Raw genomic sequence first — 21,590 nt, forward strand, 5'->3', positions numbered from 1 at the left:
ATCTTCTCTTCTCAGTCACAGATTTACATATCTCATCTGTGCATTACCATAAAAAACCTGTTTGATAAATTGCTGTCTCCTGCTAAAGAAGGAGGTTCTGCACTTTTCACTTCCTCTCATGACCAGCTTTTTTTTTTTTCCTTCCCATTTCCTTACTTTGACAAACTTTTGTTTGGAAAAAGATGCAACAATTTGTCCTTTTTACTAAGAAACTAAGCTTCAGTTTTAACACAATGAAGGTGCTTAATTTACACCCATTGGCATTCCACAAGACAACTTGCTTGCTTACAGGCAAAACCAATTTATCTGCTGTAAAAAAAAAAAAAATCTTCAAAGGAGGCCAGAAATTTCATTTTAAGCCTGATCTCTAATGTATGAAATGCCAACAACAGAGATTAACCTCATCTTTTAAATTTCCTTGTAGAAACAGTTGGAAACCTCATTTTCCCTATTGCTCAAGAAGTCAGACCACGCTAATTTTGTTACAAAAGCTTATTGTGCTTCTGAATCCCCATTCCAGTGGAATGACAACAGCCCTGATTATCCTTTTTGAGCAATGAAGCATTAGGCTACTGTGTTAACAAATCAATTATAAGCTCAGTTTTGAATATTTTAGCTGAAAATGAGAGAATATCCATATTGTTTTAGAGGCATGTCATGCTGATAAATCTGTTAAAGTTATTATGAAGATAATAATAGCGGCTATTTGGGACACAGAACAGCTAAATCTGCATGGCATCTGCTGTCATGGGAATGGTTGTTGTTCAGCTAGAGAGTTGTGTCCTTGAGAACTGCACCTGTGGCTGCCACTGAGACCCCCTCTGAGAGCAAATCAAGTGTTTTAGAAATCTCCAAAGCACACAGAGCTTTGTTATAAACAGCGACCATTGTTTAGGAAGCTCAAGGATCAACTCTGGTATTGATTGTAAGAACTTGTAATCCTGTTGCTGGTGTTACCGTATGTGAATATCTTTGTATCTTCTCTTATGTAACACAAACTTCTATTAGCCCCAATTTACCCTTTTGTACCCCCACAGAATATTCCTCCCCCACAGAATCTCTCTCCCAATCTCTTCACTTCAGGCCAAGTGGCCTGGTCTTCCTCCTAACACTCCCTCATCCTTGTACCTCCTCAGACAGGCCCCAGTGAAGGAAGAGAGGATCCTCAAAGCCCAACTGCTGTGAAAGAGTCAGGCTGTGTGTGACAGAAGCTGAGCTGGCCCGTGGGTTCAGTCAGGAACTAACACCAGGGAGAACTAAATGCTTGAATAGCCCTTATGTAACTGTGGTAGACAAGTCAAACAGCTCCACGCTGGGATGGCAAACAGGCACTGACTCGTTTCAGTGCCATGACCAGCACAAGGGTTTGCAGTGTTACAAATCCACTGCCAGAGGTGACTGAGCTGACTCCAAGGGAGGGGCACCTGATCCATCACTCTTGCTGTGTGTCTGGATCAGTGAGACAGGAACATGTATGTCCTCCAGGCTCATGAATGTGCCTGTCTGCAAAAGGAAAAACAACTAGAACCTGCTAAAATAATGAAATGGAGAAAGCCCAAAGAATCATTTGAACTGAGCAGCAGGCTGCTGTCAATAATATCAAACTATACCTCTCTGCATCTCCCCAAACAAAGCAGACCTTCCCAGCACTGAAAAACACATTGTTTCATTTGTTATTCCAGGATGTTTGCTGGCAAACACGTCAATAGCATCCCCCTTGCATTTAGCTCCATGGGGTTTCTAACTCTATTAGACAGAATAGATGCAGGATGAAAGGACTATGCTGTGCTACAACTGCCCATGAAAGTGTGGTAAAAAGCTATTTTAATTTTTGTTTTTCAGCAAGAAACAGCCCAGAGCATCTTTGCCTAGAGGTTTTTTATACTTTGTTTCTTATCTCTCCACACAGACACTTATTACCTCTCATCCTCTGCTGATAAATATATTCTACTGTAACAGATCATTATTAAATCTTGGGGAGTCCTGACAGATTCATGAAAGGTTTTATTGGATTTACTTGCAGAGAGATAAGCACAGATGACTAACAAGCACCTTGTGGTCTTGTTTTGCTCTCCCAGTCCAGGCCCTACCTCTGTCACCAAGAGGGACATTATTAGTAACCTGGGCAGCTTCAGATAGTCTTGTCATTCAGTACAACTGAAACGCATAAATTAATGTTGTGTGTTAGACTTGGGTCAGCCTGTAAGTATTAAATTTCCATTTACTCTTTGTTGCTGTACATCCCAGAGCCATTATCTGAGAAGCTGTATGAAGCACTGCACTGTAGTTCCTTTGGGACTGAGGAACATGTTCCCTGGGATGAAAACCCAGCTTGTCCTCAGAAGGCATTGCCACATGTGAAGGAGGAACTACATGGCTCAGGAGGGTCAGTCACAGCACTGGAGTCTTGTCTGTATGTCACCAGTTTCAGTCAACCAGAGGAAGTAAACTGCAGAGCTCCTGCCCATTTCGACAATGTTTCCTCCATAATACTTTAATATTTTATGCACAAAGCTATATTAAAAGAGCTATGCTTGCACCATCAAGCACCAGAAGGTCAGAAGGCCTCAGTGCCCTGTCTGCACAATGTGAATTTCATTCTTTTGGAGTATGCACTGACTTTCATACTTTGGAGTGTGCATTTGACTACATGACCGAGACTTGTTTCTCCAAATCAGAATTTCTCATGTGAAGAATGGGAAGCCATGAACACTAAACGCATCTCCTTTTCTAGAAACCTAAAATCCAAGCTCATTGGCATACAAACGTTGCGCTCCTCTATCTCACTGCTATTTCCATGTGAGCAGTAGCCAAGTTATCTCAGTGCAGCCTGAAAGATACAAAGTAGTGAGACCTCATGTTGGGGAAATAAACTACAAACATTGCAGGGTTCTGGACTGATTACACTGACTTGAGTGCTACAGGACAGCAAAAACATTGTCTGCAAAGAAGACTGGGATATGTGAACACTCATTGCAGTCACAAGGTCTTAGATGCCAAAAATTTGGTAACAACCTGAACATCATCAAATTCTGTTTCCCAGGCAAGGAGGCCTGTAGGGATGATTTTGAGTCATCACAGTTTCTATACATAGCACAAGATCTATCTTTTAAGTTACCCCAGCACTTCTGCTATTTTTGCTTCTGCAGAAGTGTATTTTTAATCAGCTGAGAGGAACCACGGAGCAAACAAACTGAACTGAAACTCGACTGAACCCCTACTGAAACCTGTATGCCTTGCAGCTGGGGCTCACATTTCTGCCTTGCTTCTGCCTGAAAGGCTTCACAAAGCAATCAGCTGACTTTCCCAAGCACTTGCCAGGCCCCGTGTCTGCTCCCTCAGACAATGAGCTGCCACCTTCGGTTCAGTCAGTGCCACAGCTCATTGCTGGGGCTTGTTTCATCCTGCTGCACTCCACATGGCTCACTCCTTTTTTTCCCCACTTATTTTGAGATAGAAATGTTAACTAAAGCCTATAATTTAATGTTAAATTGTCTATGCTATGCTTGTTAATGTTTAAAACAGTAACATACTGTTACAGAATCACAAAGTCACAAATCCAAGCCAACAAAGACAACCTGAATTGTGGAACTTGCAAATTCAAACTGAGATTAATACTACAGCTTCTTCCAGGCACCAACACACTTTAAGTGAGCTTTAGATATTGAATTTGTAGTTTCTTCAGCTATCCAAAGCCCCCACTAAACAATACACAGCAGTGAGCTGTCCTTGATCACAAGGCGTTCATTATGTCACCTCTGCTTTTTTAAGTTCATCAACCAACTTCCCTGGTAGTGCCTGAGATAAGAAAATGACAGGTTGAGGACAAAGCAAAGACATTTTGGTACAACCATCTCCTACCTATTGGGATGGAAGAAATCTGGGAGTAGAGATCCAACATACGATTGCCATCTACATCTACGAGGTAGTTCCCTCGGCTCTCCTCATAATTGCAAAAGAAGTGCACAGCTTCTGCATTCTTCAAGGAAGCAAAACAGTGCTTTAAAAAGTGGCAGTATGTAGGAAGGTGCAACTAATGGTTATACAGCAAAATCTGATAAAAATATCTAATGCTAGGATGAAAAGACATTATATTCACTGCATGGGAATTAACTGTAAAGCTATTTTTATAATGACTGTTAAAAGGGCAAGTCTTTACTTTTTCTACAGAAATGAAGCACAGATTTGGAGAAATTGCTCATCTTAGGAAGGCAGTATGTACTTAGGCTGACATACTTTTAAACTCAAGCCCTAACACACTTTGTTTTTACTGGCCACTCTGTAACAACTCCAAGGTTCTTCTTTAAACACACAAGTTTAAACACATACCTTGAAAGAAAAAACCCCTGATGCTAGCAAAATGATCCTGCAGTATTCAAAATATATTACAAAAAATTTTATTCAAATGCACACATAAACCACACATAATGTACTCAGTGTGGAATCCCAGAGTCAGTGTTTCACCTTTCTCTGTGGCACAAACATACAAACCAGGATTTTAAAACAACTTCTGAAATCAAAGTATTAACAACCCCCAGAACACAGAAAACTTGACAAATTACCTGAATGCCATTCAGCTTCTTCATTAATTCCTGCAGAAAAACAAATGTCAGAGTCTCAGGTGTGTAATTAGCAAATACTGATGGAGAATGTATGTTTCTTTTTTTTGATCCCATAAATCATATGCAAACTTTGTAGTCCTGTGTGCTTACCAGGCAACTCTACCTGCCACAGGAACTTTCATGGTGCATCTTGCAAATATTACAGTCAAAACTATGACCTGTGGCATGCAGAGCTAAACGGGCTGCAAACACAGTTTAACTGTAAATCTCCAAAAAGGGAAAGCTGCCTCTTCTATATTGACCAACTGAACTGAGAAAACAAGAGAGAAATCAGAAAATAAGAGAAGCCAGAGTCACACAGAAGGGATACAGGTACATTGGTTCTAGAAAGACAGCTCCTTTTTATTGAAAACAACAAAAAACCTCACAAAAACCAAAAACCCACCACATGCACAAATGCTGACTCTGCCAGAGAAAAACAATGTCCAGTAAATTGAAACTCTTGTTCCATTTCAAAACCAAAGCACTATTTCACATCATAAAAAGTTTCTATTTCAGCTGGAGCACAAGTGACCAAGCCTTATCAGATTAAAATGATGCTCTTTTGCCTTGAATTATTCCACTCGGGAACTTGGCAGTTGAGATTCAAATCTGCCTCTCAGAGACAGGCATTTCATTCATGAGCTTTTCATTCTCAGCCTCCTGATAAAAGTGAGCATAGACTTACGGAATCATGTTTATTCATATCAGATTTAAGTTTTGAAATGAAATCTGTTTTCTAGCAAGTTAGACACAGCTAAAGATAAAAAAACCCCAAGTTACTATACTTTGGAAACTTACTCTGGATCGTGGTCCAGGAACTTCTGTCTTCATCAGAGGTCCATCATAATCAAAATCCACGTCAATTTTAGCTGCAGCCTGACTGATATACCTGTGTCCTGTAAGAAATAATGAAAACCTGAGTACAGACCATATTTTCTGTGCTCTACTCTCAGAAGATACATCCATACCTTGCCTGACTGAGAACACTTGACAGGTGAGACCGATTACATTGAATTGTCTGAAGTGAACTATATAGCTCATCTTTGACCAGTCTTAAAATGAAACTAATACCAGTGAGGTGGCTTAAAAAAAAAAAAAAAAAAAAAAAAGAGGGAAATGACAAGGCAACCCTAGAGAAACAGAGGGAAATCCTACTGTAAAGCACAAAAGGATTGAGAGCACATCTGTTTCCATCTCTCTTGTTGAGTCTGTTCGTTACAGCCTGTGCAAGCCTTTGCCACAAATTCCCCACTCCTACACTGAGATGGTTTAGTTGACTACCAGTAATAACCAAAAAGCCTGATGGAGTTCACAGGAAATATCCAGTATGATGTTTTTCAATAGCTCAAAGAACACTCTTTGGGAAAGGTTTGTCTCAGAAAGGTAAATGGCCTTGGCTCACATGAAACCAGCATCCTGCAGTGCAGCTCTGAAATCTGAGTCCCAATCAGTGCCAATTTTCCCTCTGATCTTGCTGGTTTTTATCCACCTGTGTAGGGAATCATTATAAACTTGACACCTTAATGAAAACAAAAAGGCAAAAATCTCCTGTGCTTCACCAATAACGGGCTCTGCTTCCCCTTCTGAAATAACTGTTTCAAAACACAGGGTTTAGGCAAACTTCGTATGACAGAGACAGTTCTGCTAGCATATATTACAAATATGTACATAGTCCGTTCAGGGGATCATGGGATAATATGGGGATTGTACATTTGCAAAAAAGGAAGTACAGACTCCAAAGCTCTACCAAGGTGACCAGCAGGAGACTATGAGCTTGCTCTGCACGCTCTGGTTACATGTTGAACTAAACCAACATTCTTGGCAATTACATGTTTATCATGGAGCATCTGCAAGCCTCTACCCAGCACAGTATCAACAACAAACAGATCTTAATACTCTTAACTTGGGGGTATCACACTTGGACTTGAAAGAAGAGGGTGTAACTTTTTTTACATCTGTGACAGACATTTTTAAGCTGGTGCAATTTCATGGCCCAAAATGAAGGTCCTTAGCTGTCCTTGTTGCCAGCTGCAGCTCAGAGCTGGGCTCAGCATGGGAAGTCAGGCAACACCAGCTCCTGCCTGGGGCACTCAGAGCAGCAGGGTCTGAAGGTACCACTCACCACACCCTGCTGAGCCAGGGCAGTGCTGCTAGGTGCTACATCGATAAAATGCACCCCAGTTTGGCAGAGGTGCAGGAAGGGAGATGCCTGGGCAGGCAGGCCAACCCTCAAACACATGAAAATCCCTGGGGTGCAGCACTGCCACCAGAAACACTGGCAGCACCAGCCCCTCTGCACTTCCATCCATAACCACCTCTCACTGCCAGAGCTCTGTTTCAGCAATGTACTGAAAATATTTTGTGTTTGGAAGTAACAGTTGTTAAATAAACCAAATATTTATCAAGGAAAACAGAAGGTATCCTGTGATACTGTTCGGCAGTGCTCCAAGCACAGCCATTCAGCCCAAATTTCCGACAGGAACTTGAGACATTTGCCTCAGCTTGTGTCAGCCCAAGCTGGGATGTCTCAAGCAAGCCTGCTCTCAAGAAACTACCTGGAAAATCACCGCCCTTTGAAAGCATCTCTGAGCACTTAAAGTCACTGCTCATTTTGGGAAAACTTAGTCTGCAAAGATGATGATTCTCCCCAGCTTTAATTCAGATGCGTCAGTGCCTCTCCGCAAAGCTATTAATAGGTTTCGTTACAGCAACACCATTTTTGTGTCATTCTGTTTAGCATTCATGTAAATTGGAGACTGCATGGCAACTGCTCCACTGAGGGGAAAAAAAGCTACTGCATATAAAAGATCAAATCTGCACAATTCATAGGCAATAAGGCTGCACGTTTAGTAGACACACGCTCAAGTCTGAAGGGGGAAGAGACCAAACTTACCCTTTTGTGCACCCACTACTTACCCAATGGAGATACCACCAAACCAGCTGCAAACATTTCTGCTTCTCCTGTGTCCCCTTCTCTCCCTCCCCCCAGGCTCTGGGTGCTATTTCATATGACAAAGGGGAAAGCACCAAGAGGCACAGAATGTACAGGACATTTTGGGAATCAGCACCAACAGGAAAGATATGGAAACCCAGCATCAGACTTGGAATCGTTTGGCACAGCTGCAGGTTTAAGACAGGTGAGCTATAACCTGCAAACCTGCATGCACTGTCCTTACCCTCCTCCTCCCCACCCTGCCTGGTGCCCTGCTGCCAGAGACCTTGTGCTACCACATCCCCTCTGTTCACCTCCCAGGATCCCAAAACTCCAACATACTAGCAAAGTCTTTGATAGTAAAAGCTAAAACCAAAGTGGAGTGAATCCCCAAACTTTGTTTTAGTGAAGCTCTTCTCCCTGTGAGAGCATAATAAATGATTGGCATAAACTCACACAGTTTCCAGCAAGGTCAGTAGATTTATTCCAAACAGCCCACTCACTACTCATCAGATAGGCATACTTGTTCACAGGGTTGATTAAAAATAAACAAAACAACCCAAGTGTTAAAAACAAAGAACACAGTTTGTCTGCTTCCCCCATTTTAACCCCTCTTTTTCTCTTTCTTCCCCTACTCTTACTCAAGTAAATTGGGACTCTGATCAGAAATTGCACTGACAGTGAAAGTGGCAGTGCTGAGCTCTGTCTCTGTGTGACTCTGGGGGCACACACAGGGGATGCTGGGGGCACACAGGCTGTGCCAGCCACAGCACTCACACATAAGGAGCTCCTTGGCTAAGGGCACCTGACCAGCACAGACACAAACTCTCTTACTGCCACACAGCCCAAGATTTTTGCAGCCCAATGCTACCTTGGTCTTCAGGGACCTGTCCAAAGGCTTGTGCTGACAAAGGCAAGGAAGCCCAGCAGTTTGGAGCAGCTGAGAACTCCAGCTCAGCTGAAGGCAGCAGTTTTCCCAGCACAAGGTATGGCCCCAGCACTGCTCCCCTTCACACAGCCCATTTCCTCCCATCCCCACCACTGCCCTTCCTCTGCAAGCCAAACAGGAGCTCAGGCAGCTCTCAAAAGGCACAGAGGACGTCAGAGCCCTGCCAAAGGCAGCCTGGGCACCCCCTGCCTGGGCACTCACTGGGTTTCTGGCACCCCTCACTCTGGATCCCCTGCACTGCTTTGTGCCCCAGGCCCCGAGGAACAGCAGGACACTGGTGCTGCCTCCTGCTCCCCAGTGCCTGTGGCCCTGCTCACAGCACAGCTCTGGAACGTGGCTGCTCTCCTGCAAAGGCTTTTCCAGGCACTTGGACATGGTGATGGATGGCTGCATCAATACCTGCTTTGTTTAGCCTGGAGGAGGATTTCAGGCCATGCTCTGTCTCCCTTGCTTCCCCCCAGCCCAAGCATCAGTACCACAGTCTCCTCATGGTGCAAGTAAATGCAAATAAATCAGGTCACCCACTGTAGTGCTTCATCCCCTGGGAAACTGCAGCAGGCTCTGCTCAGCTGGCATTTCTGTCTTGAAGATGCTCAATGAGCTTTACAACTCAGCCCAAATTTTTCCTGTTTGACTTTTTGATATCAACTTACCCTGCCACAGAAACCCTGAACATACCATGTAATTCATGCTACTCCAACTTGATATTTAGGAGTTTTATACATTTGCAGGCCACGTCTGGGGTTTTGCCTCCCAAAATGACAGCAGAGACGGGACAGGTTAAAACTGAGATTCTCACTATGACCAAGCAAGGTATTTTCAAGAACTGAGAATCCCTGGTGGCTGGTCCTTCACTGAACTAAAAGCACTAACTTTGTAATAAAAGGTAATCCCTTGATTTTCTGTTGACATCTGAACAAACTCCCACAGAAAAAGGGGATTTTGTGTTATATTATCTTAAGAAGAGGAGCAAATGACATAACCTCAGCACTCACCTTAAAAGAGTGTGGAGCTAATGGGCTCCAACCAAGTGTCCTTCTCTGAAGAAGCATTACCAAAGCCCTTAAATCACATTTAGCTAACATGACCAAGAACAGCATCCTTTTTTCCTTGGTAAACCAAGCTGTATCTTTTCATCATGGCTACCATCAAAACACAAGCATAGGTTAAAGAACCTAATTTCAGAGAGCACATTGGCTGAACAATTTGCACAGAATTTTCTACCCATCCTATTTAAAGAGGGTAGGGACAGTAAGTTAAATTCTACTTTTCTTGCAGACTTCCCAAAGCTCTCATCACACATCATCTTTCTGAACACTTGAATAACATCAGCAAATTATCACATCCTTCCTTTTCATCCAACAGGATGTCATCAGTTGCTAGCAGGCAGAAAAGCTCATTTCCCAACTTTGCTTCCCTGCGCTGCCCCCATCACTCACCAGGAGTCCCAGTCAGCAATTTTAACAAAGTGCCACATTGCTATAGCAACATAATTAATATAAGTGCACCCTGGTGCTTGTAGTCACACAGAGCACCACTGTTGGCAGGTCTGTGCTGAGTGCTGATCTCTGATAACAGGTACAATCAAGCCAGGGCTAGAAAAAGCTTCAACCTCTCCTGTGTTTGACCAAAAATAACACTCACATGAACACAGCTCCTGAGTACAACTGGATATTACCTGGGAGAAACTCCAGTGGAGGCACTGGAGTGTAATTAACAGAAGGAACAATTCCAAGGAAAAGAAGAGGAATGAAAGTGCATGCTGGCATAACCAGATCTCTCAAACACAAGTGTCTTGCTGTGAAGGGGTGTAGAGGGAAAGCTCTGCAGTCACCAGGGAGGCACATTCCATGTGCCACAGCACTGCTGCCCTGTGCAAGTGCAGACAGGCAACTTCCCTTGGATGCCTTTAACTTCCCCTCCACAGTGTTGATCAAACCACCTTCCAGACAGAATTTTTAGAGCACAGAGGCCCTGACAGCCAAAAGTAGGAGGACTGTGATTTCCTCCGAGTCCTCTTTTAGGTGTTACAAGTAGAATCTGTTACTAACAGATCTTGAAAGGGAATGGCAAAAGGCCAGGCTAGCTAGAGATGTTTGGGAAATGAACATCACTATTGCATAACATTGTGAAAACTGAGATTGCTATTTACAGAGTGCTTATGCTGCAAGATCAGCAGCTCTTCCACATGAGATTGTCTGCATTTCAGCACTCCCACATACACACTTTGGATTCTCCAAAGATGAAGAAAAAAACTAATACCACATAGGCCATAAAGAAATGGAAACTCCTGTAACAAAGAGCAAGAGAAGTTCCCCTTCCTCATCCCAGCACAATCCTAAATCAACTCCTCAGCAGAGTTACATGAGCATCCAACCACTGGTCTTGTAGTTCTTGTGATCTGAACCAGTCATAACATCCTCCCTCTTTCAACAGCTCAACAGCTACAGAGCTCATCAGGACACCTTTGGAGGTGAACAAGAACAAGGAACATCCAGGTGGGAAAACAGCCAGCGTTGCTACAGCCACCCTTGGTGGCACAGAAGGAACAAGAAAACTACATAGGAACATCACATTCACTCAAGGAACTGAGAACAGCAGTCCCAGCTTGGACTCTGCCTTGTACCAGAGCCTGCTTACAACAACAGGTTTTATATGATTGCTTTTATATATCTCAGCTTTTTGTAAAAGTGTTTGATCAGACAGAAAAGCAAATGCTCCTCAGTCCAGCAGGAGAGGTTGCATTCGAGTTTCCAGGGCATCAGTTGAAGCTGACCTCAAGCTGACCTCTACAATCCCAAAACGGGGATTGTTCTCTGCTTCTGCCACACATCCCTCACACAAATCCAGGCTGCTCTCTCTGATTTCCTTAGGGAGGCTCCTAATGTACAAACCAAGCAAAAAAAGTAAAAAGTCTTAGCAAGGATCAATACTGGAGATGAAAGTGTTACTGAGAATAAATTCTCGTGGTTTTCCAGCCTCTATGTGGTAACTGTGATGGGGACAAGTCAATAACTAGTATGAACATCTCTCAGACTTTACAGCAGCATACCTGAGTGCTAAACACTGTTATCCTCTGCAGAGAGACAGGAAACAGGCTGAGTTAGGTGAGGTACAGCCTCAACAAGTGTAGTCCACTTAGTGCACTGCTGTGGAAGGGCACAGACTCTGGAGGAGAAAAACTGGACCTACAAGGAGAGACTCAAACAGTATTTAGGCCAGCAGAGAGAAAAGTATGAGGTCTTGGGGGAGACAGTAGTTATCAAATACGTAAAAGGCAAAGAAAAAGAAATACTCCAGCCTCCAGGTCCTTTGAGGGCAGGACAAATAGTAAGGATTTGATTTTTTTCCTGTTTTGAAACTTAGGCTAAATGTAAATGTTAGAAATAAAGTTTTAAAGGTAAGATCAGTCCAGAAATAAGCAAATTGCCTGGGGAGGCTGCAGAAGCTGCAGAACAGATCAGCATCCTAGAAGGGCATGGGCGTGCACTAATGCAGACTGATGCTACCTTCAGGCAGCAGCCTGACCTTCTGCCATGCTTTCAGTGCAGGATTCAAAGACAAATTCAACCCCTTTGGGTAATCAGCAGGAAACTGAACTACATCTCTGGAGTGCCAGCCTGTCCTCATAGCTGTGGTACTGCCCTACCAGCCAACAACCAACTGCATCCTCATCTGCCTCTGAAGCATGGAGCCAGAACAGCTTTCCTGCTGCAGTGGCCAGCTGATAAAACCAGAGCTGGCACAAGGGGAATAAACATTTACATGAACACTACCAGTTGTGATCAACTTGCAGCACACCAGGCTGACAGGAACAACAGAACTCAATTCAGGTAAGATGTCACATCAAGATACATCCTCATTTCTCCACAATCAGCCGCCTCTCCTGGCCCTGCCTGGCTGATACCCATGGACAGCACAATGCAGGAGGCTTTGTAAAAGAAAGATTAGGTTAGTTACTAACTCTATTGTCATTCTGCCACCCTTCCAGTTCTAGTGAACTTTGAGGGCAAACTATCGAGCAGATCAAACAGAGAAGGAAAACAAAAGCATCTCTGATTAAGGGCTTATTTTCAAGGAAGGCATGGTACTTACAGGCTTCACATTTTCAGGTAAGATTTAAGTTGCATATTACTTTCATGTGTTTTGCTTAGCTTTTGCATTTTGATCAACTTAAATGATTTCCATTTTCCCTTTCTAGTTTGCTTGCCAGGGGTTAGTATTGTGTGAGTAATGAGAACAGTATGCAATGGTTAGGTAACAAGAATTTTCCAACTAGAGAAATAGTCAAGGATGAAAAAGCCTCTGTGTAAATAAATTTATCATAGATTCAAGATGAACAGAATGATTTGCTTCATGCACATACAACTGAAACATGACAGCCTACAGACACAAAGACCTACCAAGAGGCAAACTATTCCCCCCTCTCCACCTCCATCCCCCCTTCGAAACCCTGTAGTTTCATTATCTAAAAAAAACCCCAAAAGTATCAGCCCAAATGGCACTGCAGGATTTCTGTGGGAGTAATGTACAAGTTCCTTTTTTAGTCTGTAAAACTCTGAACTTGAGTGCTCTGAAATACCTTGGAGGCGAGCACTCTGGAGCAGAGAGCTCCTGGACATCACCCTCAGCGCCTCCCTAAAAGCAACAGAGTCCAGCAGCACTGCAGCCTGAGCTGGGGCTCAGGAAAATGGCCTGAAGCTCCAGCTTTGGCAATAGCAGAGCTTCCTGCCTATTCTGCAAGCCAGCAATATCACAGGACACAGGTCCTCTGGTGAGGGGCTCTCCTCTTGCTCCATCTTTCCTGATCTCTGCTCACTCACACAAAGCATTCAGACCCAAAGGCCACAGGTCTCTTATACAACCTGCAGCCAAGACCCTCTATTATTTGCTTCAGAATTTTAGCAGGCTTGGAAGTTTTCTGGAAGCAAGGATGGATTAATGGAGTCCAGAGCTGCTTTCCTTTCTTAGGAGGATCTAGACTCCCTCATTGACAGCAAGAAAGGAAGAGGAGTTTGGGCATCTGCCCTCCACTGCCCTTCCGTACCTCTGTGCTAGGGAAGCAGCACAGAGCTGTGCAAGACACTGGGAGGGACAGGGAGCATTAAGTGGTGCTGAGGTGACAGATTAGCTCAAAGGACCAGGAGCTAACGAGGCCTGCTTGCTGCAAGCACTTTCCATTGCCCACGATCGACCGAACGATCCCTGCTCCTGCCCAGGGTGGATAATCAGTGCGTCACTCCCATAAATAGAAGCGCATCCTGCACTGAAACACTGACCTAATATTTTCTAATGGTTATAAGACCAGACTTGGTGTTCCTTAGTCAAAGGTCAGTTGCTCCCCAAAGTGTATTATTTAAAAGGAAATCAATGATGTTTAAGTTTCTGAGCAAATGGAAGGGTGTGCTTGGTTTATCCTGGCAGTGGCAGAGCACAGTGGCATTGCAGAGGGAGGGTGGAAGGACCGGAGAAACACTAAGATTTACTCAGTCACAAGAAAAGCCATTCAGCCATACTGTATTCAGTGTAACAGTACATGGAATGGATGATCTTAAGACTAGACACCATTTTGTCCAACACAGCCAACAGGAATTTAATTTTTATATCTATTTCAGAGAGACTGCAGGTTTAATATACCCATACACATGCTAAATTGCAAGCCAGAGCCAAGAAAAACTTGCCATTCACTTAGGAGAAAGCAATTTGGTGCCGTGTGGCAGGGTTTTATTTCACACTAGAGCTCATTTGAGGCAGAAACACACAACCCCAGTGAGGGCCACCTCTTCATGCCAGTCACACAAAACCTCTTCACAAGAGGAGACATGCAAGGTTGTGCTACACAGCACAAAGAGAAAGCCCAGCTCATTTTGATGGATGATTGTCTCATCTCTGCACCGTGTAGTGCCAGAGGGTAAACCAGAGTTCCAATGGCTGAAGAGCTTTACTTCAAGTAAGCATGTTTAAAGGGCAAATTATTAACTTTATACGTTCTTGTTTGCAGAATGAGCAAAAATCAACCAGATACACTTTGGACTACAACTGCATCATTATCTAAAATGCAGAACATCATATTCCTCAAGTTTTGAAAGACTCAACACCATGGGACAAACCCCAGTGATGTTCAAACTGGAATTCTGTTCACCAATGTAAAGTTAACACTCACCAAATACAAAGCAGGAAAATACAAGGAAATACTCACCAAATACCAGCAATCTGGAGTTTTGCTGCAGGCAACAGGTCAGCTGTCGACTAAGCAGCATTGAAGCCATTTTATCTTTTCTTTACTGAAAAAGACTCAATCTTGAGAGATTTCTTTCTGGTTGATGTTCTGGAAAAAAAAAAAAAATGCAAACACTTATTTATGTCCCTAGAGATGCAGCGACTATTACTGCGCTGCTCATTTCAACTCCCCCTTTCACTAATTTCCATCCAAAGACACCAAGAGCATGGTTTGATGGATTAATGCTGATGCTCAGAGCAGTCTCAGGACTAAGCCCCATATCTGATTCTTGGCTTGGTCTTACTAAGGCAAAATACTTCTAGGCTAAAGCTGTATGTCCCAGCTTCTGCAGGGCCAGGGGGTAAAGGTCAGCACCTATTTTCCCTTGCTCTCCCTCTCTACTTTCTCTATATATGTAGACTGTATTGAACTTTAAAAAAATTGTTTCCAGTCAGTCTCTCAAGCCAAAGCTGATGTTTTTTATTTGACCTAAGTTTATAAGAAAAATCTCATCTAATATAAAAGACAGCAGGACAAGCATTAGGAAATAAAAGAAAATCAATCTCCTGAAAAACCAGTTTATACCCATTAATCATAACCCTGTGAAGAGAGAATGTGAGAGCTGAGATTGTCCAGCCTGAAGAAGGCTCAGGTTGCATCCCATCAATGTGTAAGGAATACTTGATGGGAGCGAGTAAAGAAGGGGCCAGGGGCTTCTCAGAGGTGTCCAGTGATGGGATAAGAGGCCATGGACACAAACTAAAATACTCTGAGCTTCATCTAAACGCAGGAAAACCCCAGGCAGGTTGCCCAGAGAGGGCATGGAATCACCATGCCTGGAGATATCCACAACCCAAACAGTCCAGAGCAGACTGCTTTAGGTGTCACTGCTTGAGCAGAGGGCTGGACCAGACACCCTCAGCTCCCTCCCAGACTCAGCCATTCTGCAGTTCTGCCTCAGGTGGTTACATATAATTGACCTTGGAAAGTCAAGTAGCATGAAAATAACATGACTCCCTTTTCACTCTGGATCACTTGTGCAGAAAGCCTGGCTGGAAGTCAGGAATAGATAAAACAGATCATTGAATTATTATCCAGGACACAGGTTAAATTCAAACTTCACACTTATCAGCATGGCCCCCTGTGTTCTGTGCAGGACACTGGAGCCCTTTGCCTGGCATTTGAACCTTGCTGGATGCAGACCACGGAGCAGCAGTGGACTGAGGCTTGCAGCCCAAGCAAAATGTCATTATCCATAAACCTGGAAAAATTTTATTTAACAATAGTAGACATGATCTTCCAGCAGAAAGAGATCACAGTTTACAGCTTCCATCAGTCTTATGCCATCAATAAAACATGCCAGCAGATGTTTGTGACCAGATGCAGGGAAGTAGCTGAACTATTGCTACCATGATAGCAAGTATCTCTTACCCAGAACTAAAATATGAGAAATTTAGTTTCTTTATTGTCTTTATGCAAAATACTATTTGTTCTCCTTCACACTTGAGCTTTTTCAAAATATATAAAGGAAAACAAAAAACCTCTTGCCTACGGAGATTTATAAATTCATAGACCTATTAAGACTCAGGAACAAAGCAAATTCCCTGTGCCTTTCCAGACAGTAGCACTTGGTTTCACTTAGTTTGCTCTGAGTTCAAGTTAAAATTCAAGGTACTCTGCAATGTGCCAATGTGAGCAAACACTTGCACAACACTTGTGCACATGCTGGAGGAGCAAGATTAGCTTCCTAAGGCTTTGGGTCATAAGTGCTGAGGGAACTAGTTTATTTTGTTTCAGAAAAGAGTAACTTCACTTATAAGACAAGATCAGTTTAATTCATTCATTATGTTTTCTCTCTCGACTTCTTCTTTAGTTGTGCTAACTTTTGCATAATCAATGTGCGAAGAAATATCCCAACACCATGGATTTCTTATCTCATGACTACCCTCTAGCAAAAACCAAATGCCAGTCTAAGTCAGTGAGAAAATGCCCAGCACCTCGACTGATGTCCTCTGCTCAGAGCTGGTTATCTGGTCTATACTTCTCCAATCTCCAATTCCCTCCATAAGTTTGCTCTGCAAAGTATCACTTTTTAAGAGGCTGTTAAAAGGTAACACAGCTTTGCAGGAACTCACAAAAGGAGCAGTGCAAACGTACGTAACAACCCACCAAGGTTCACTCCTTAGTCTCATGCCCTTCAGTCATCTCCCATGGGGGTTTTGCTGCCAGCTGTCCAACTTTCCTTCTCCACAAGGATGAGATGCCTCTTCACATACAAATCAAAACCACCTTCCAGTCACACTCCACAGCTGTGCCCACCACTGTCCAGGTTTCCCTTCTTCTTCCCTCCCTACGTGAGCCATGCCTATGTCTGCTCCCAGAATGTTACTTATTTTTTTCGTATACTTACTGTTTATCTTGAGTCCTTTAATACCTAAACTACAGCATTCATTAGAGGCTGAAAAAAATAATTGGAAATGATATTGGCTTTCTGAACTACTCGTAGAAAAAAAATTACTGCATGAGGTTTAAAAATAAAGTAGCTTAGTCCTAATTTTCCTTGACAGTTCTTATATAAAAAGTTTTACCATTTTCTCGTCCAGAGTCAGAATAAATCATGTAATATCACATGTGAGTATAACTAAACCCAACATCTTTTCCATCTCCATTATGCACACAGGCTCTCACAGGAGATCAGCTGATGTGATTGGTATCTTAGTCTAAGCAAGCATTATTTGGTTATCACAATAACCAATTGAATTTTGCCTCCATAACTCATCTCCTGATCGATTCCCACTGGCCCAGCCTGTTCCAGCACTGCAAGCAGCAGCAGCAGCAGAGTTTGCAAGCCAGCAGAAATCAGCTCTGTTGCACATGTCAGAGCCGCAGCGATGCCACGCTCCATCACCGCTGCTGCTCCGGAGCCACTGCGGACACACAAATTCCCTAAATCCAGGCAAAACACAGCCACCAATTTCAGACACCTGACAGGAAAGGGGATGGGAAGGACCAGCAGAGCATGAAGATGTGACACCCTTCCAGAAAAAGATTCATAAGTCTACCCCACACATTTTTCCTCTCCTGGCAACTGAGCTGGAGGAGGCCATAGGTGCAGATGACTCTACACAACTGCTATTCTGAAGTGAATGCTCAGTACTTTAATTTTCCAAATATATTTGCATAATTTTGTCTGTAATTTCTCATTACATAAAGTGTGTTTGCCACTGCATATGTTTAAGCCACAGCCACATTCTTCTAGTAAGAAAAACTATTTTCAAAGAGGAAGCTCAGTCCAGTTTATCAAGCACATGAAAAACATAATGTGCATTTTTAAAATGCATGCTGTGAAACTGGATGTATTTTTTTCAAACAGCAGCTGCTAAATTTCTGTACCAAGTGATTACTTCTGACAGATAAAACTAGTTACTAGGGACAACAGTCATTCAGCAGCAGCAGCCTACTGTGAACATAGAAAGAAGCATTGTTTCCATGAGCAAACACGATTGTGTTTTTTTTGGGGGGGAAACCCTGGAAAAAATTTTAAAAAGAGGGGGCTCAATCTAGATATAAGAGTGAAAATAGACAAATTGGGAGTTTGTGCACCAATCTCACTCCCTAGCAGAGAAGCTAATGCAGCATGACATCCGTGTGCCAGACTGCAGCTCACAGAACCTGCCCTGGAAAACATCCTCTGGGGAGGTGCAAAGGTAAAGGCAAAACTGATACCCAGTGGGGTGGGAGGAGAAGTCAGCTCTGCAAATCTGCGTCTCCTTCTTGCAACTCTGACAAAGACACAGAAACCTGTTTGAAATTCATGGGGGCACATTCATCTGTCCCTCAGCTGCTCCAAACCCATTTAACCAGGAACAATTACATGGTTTAGAAACAGCAGCACAAGCTGCACTGGTCAATTACTTCACAAGGCTTCCAAAAAGTGGATTTGGGGAGCTGGGGAGCAGGGACCTAAAGGCAAATTCATTCCTTTTTTTACTGGTTTCCTTTGCTTGACTTTTCCAGGCTGCACAGCAAGGGTATAGTCATGCTAAGTGCTAATTGTTGTGAAATTTAAAGCATCTCTGACTATCTCTTAGTCCTGTTGCTTGGATCTGTGTGCAGGTGAACCCAGCCCAAGGCTCACTCACACTGTGAGCGGCACAGGGGCTGCTGGTGGGTGCAGAGGCTGCAGCAGCCCTGCTGCTCTCTAGGAGCCCAGGCAGCGCCAGCATTGTGCCTGAATGCCAACCCTCCCTTCCCACAGCCAGCCTGCCCGGGCATCCCTCAGGTGAGCTGGCACAGACAGGATGCAAGGAGGGAGTCCCTCCAAGAGGCAAAAAGGCTCTTTACTTTACAGCTCAGTGTGCTTTGACACTGCTCTTTCTGCATCTGCCTTTTAACAGTGAAGGAACTGCAAACTGGGAAGCCAAGTCAGCTGTGGTTCCTGACACTAAAAAGGACAATGTTGAAAAGTCAGGCAGGACCCAGGTCCATCTTGGAGTTGTTAATGGGGCACAAGTCTCCTGGCTTGTAGTGTTCATGAACAAGCATCTTTAACGATATCAGTGATTTAGCTCAGGTATTTTACTCCTGTAAACAGCTCAAGGAGATCCCAGAGTCTGGAATAGCCCCACAATTTCACAAAGAAATGTAAGTATGGGCAAGGTAGAAGACAGTCAAGGCTGTCATCCGTTAAACATAATCATGTCCTTCCTTAGTCTGCATTTGAGGAAGAATCAGGTAATGTAATGTCATCATGGTATCTGCATAAAAAGATCCAATGAACGCAGCACTGTTTGAAAATGCACAGCCCCACCCTCCTTTGGGGAGACAGGGAATGTCCACACCCAGCAGATCAAAGCAAAGCAACTGAATGAATTCACCAGTTATTGACAGAGCACGGGCTGATGCTAGAAATCCTGACTTGCTGCTTTAGCCACATAAATGTAGTAAACAACAATGTAAATAAAGAGGCCTGGCAGCATGTTGATGTACGTAGCTGCAGTTCACTTGGTCCCAGGAGCAGAGTTAAGAGTTCAGTATAGACTATGGAATTATGAAAGCCTGAGCGCACACAATGAAATACAACAGGTCCTTTTACTTCAACAGGGGTTTTATCCCAAAGTATAGTTCTGAAACAAATTTGAATTAGCTTACAGCAGCATTTGGAGAAGTCTGTAAGAGTAATACCAAGAACTTAGAAATTCAGTCATAGCTAGGCTAAAGTTATCTCAAATGAAATAGAATAGAATTGAATAGAAAAGTCCTGTTAAGAGGAAGTTGAAAGAAGATTTACATCTAGTGTTCATAAAAGCCTGGCATTAGATTTTTTCATCACGTGTCTATACAAACCCAGCACAAAACAGAGCTGGAAGCCTCAACTTCAAGAAGAACAGTACCTGGCAGCATCTTCATGAGAGGGCACAGCAAAGAACAAGAAGCTGCTCATGCCTTGGTCAACCAAAGGCCACAGCCTCGTACTCCAGAAGTGATGGTGGTTCCAGGCACCCCACACAGCAGGATCAGGACAGAGACTGACACCCTGAAAGAGGTGTGATGGGTCTGCAGGACCCAGCCAAGAGACCCCTGAGCACTTTGAAGCTCAACACTTATGTGGCCCAATTTCATGGGCAGCAGCTGAGAAAGAGCAAAGCGTGGCTCTCCCCAAGGCCTGGCAAGCCTGTGCCTGCAGAGCTCACCAAGGCACTTCCTACCAGGAACACCAGCAACAGAACACTGACCTGCAAGTGGAAACGTCTATCTACCACCTAAATGGATTTTGCCAAAACCCACAAAAGCTGACAGGCTGTTTATGCCTCTAATAATCTTAATGGCTTTGTGTAGAACAGTATGTAATTGAAAACTCCATGATTGTACTTAAGTTGTCAAGGACACAGTTGTCATAGTTACAAGTAAAGCTCAAGTGTTGGTTATTCAGGGTTGCCTATTTATTTTTTGACACCAACAGCGTTGGACAGTCCCACAAGTCTTCAGGAGAATAGAAATGGAGAGACTGGTTTTGTCCTTCATGTCTTGACAAAACAGTAAATACTGCACACAAAAGCATAATAAACTGGTTTTTTGCACAGCTCCCTTCTCTCCCTCCACATGCAGCTGGCATTCAAGTCTGTCTGTTGTGAGCACTGCAGCAAAAGCACAAACCAAGCTTCACTGCACAAGATGAAAACCTCACACCTACAGCTTGGAAGTACTGTCCAGTACCCATGAGGACATGACAATCCCTACCTCCTTCATGGGACCTGCACTCCGGTCAGGGCTGAACCAGCAGTAAAGCCAGAACAGGTTCAGTCCTTCCATCAAGTTTTAAAACTCATTTACAGTCAAAAGTGACACTACACTCATGTCCAGGTTCTCCTTCTCAAGTGCCGTCTAAGCAGGGTTTGGTGGCTGGATATGAACATATGATTTTCTTTTTTCTTAAAATAAAATATTTCTGCCCTTGTCTCTGTTCACCCTCTCTTCAAAAAATATTGGGCCAAGGAGGACTCCCGGTTCCTAAACCAATAAATAAGAACAGGTAGGAATGTTGTGATTATGGCACACTAGGATTCAGTTGACCCACTAAACTTTTGAGCAGCTCATTTTTGATCCAAGAACTATTGGCACAGCTAAAGTGGGATGAGATGTGCCTATACCTTCCCTGTGAAAGAAGTACATTGTCTCAGGAAAAGAAAAAATGGGATTGAAAAAGCATCTGCTAGAAATTGGGCAAGTTCCAGATGCAAAGCCAACAATAACTACATAAATGGCATAATGATACATAAATGCTGATTAAAAACAAGCATAACTAAACTTATATTAGCTGAAAAATTCTAAATTTTTTTAGTAGTTCCCCCTGAAAAAACCTGCACTTTGATATTTCAGTGAACT

General features: G+C 43.4%; 1 protein-coding gene across 5 annotated transcripts in view; it reads right to left on the reverse strand.

Moving 5' to 3' along the window:
- ABAT (4-aminobutyrate aminotransferase) overlaps positions 1-21,590 on the reverse strand; it is a 50,134-nt gene that overhangs the window by 13,724 nt on the left and 14,820 nt on the right. For 4 of the 5 annotated variants that reach the window (XM_042037100.1, XM_042037104.1, XM_042037103.1 and 1 more), the window contains 4 exons: positions 14,685-14,813; positions 5,403-5,500; positions 4,563-4,592; positions 3,862-3,979 (listed from right to left, as the gene is read on the reverse strand). In XM_042037100.1, the coding sequence (XP_041893034.1) occupies positions 3,862-3,979; positions 4,563-4,592; positions 5,403-5,500; positions 14,685-14,754 (316 nt within the window). In that variant the 5' untranslated portion in view covers positions 14,755-14,813. Of the gene's footprint in view, positions 1-3,861; positions 3,980-4,562; positions 4,593-4,712; positions 4,873-5,402; positions 5,501-14,684; positions 14,814-21,590 lie in introns of those variants that run through there. The other variant, XM_042037105.1, reaches the window with a different exon arrangement.

This window comes from Corvus kubaryi, unplaced genomic scaffold, assembly GCF_017639235.1.
Source record: "Corvus kubaryi isolate FWS band 111438036 unplaced genomic scaffold, C.kubaryi_AGA036_p1.0 37387, whole genome shotgun sequence".
In the NCBI taxonomy this organism is placed as follows: domain Eukaryota; kingdom Metazoa; phylum Chordata; class Aves; order Passeriformes; family Corvidae; genus Corvus; species Corvus kubaryi.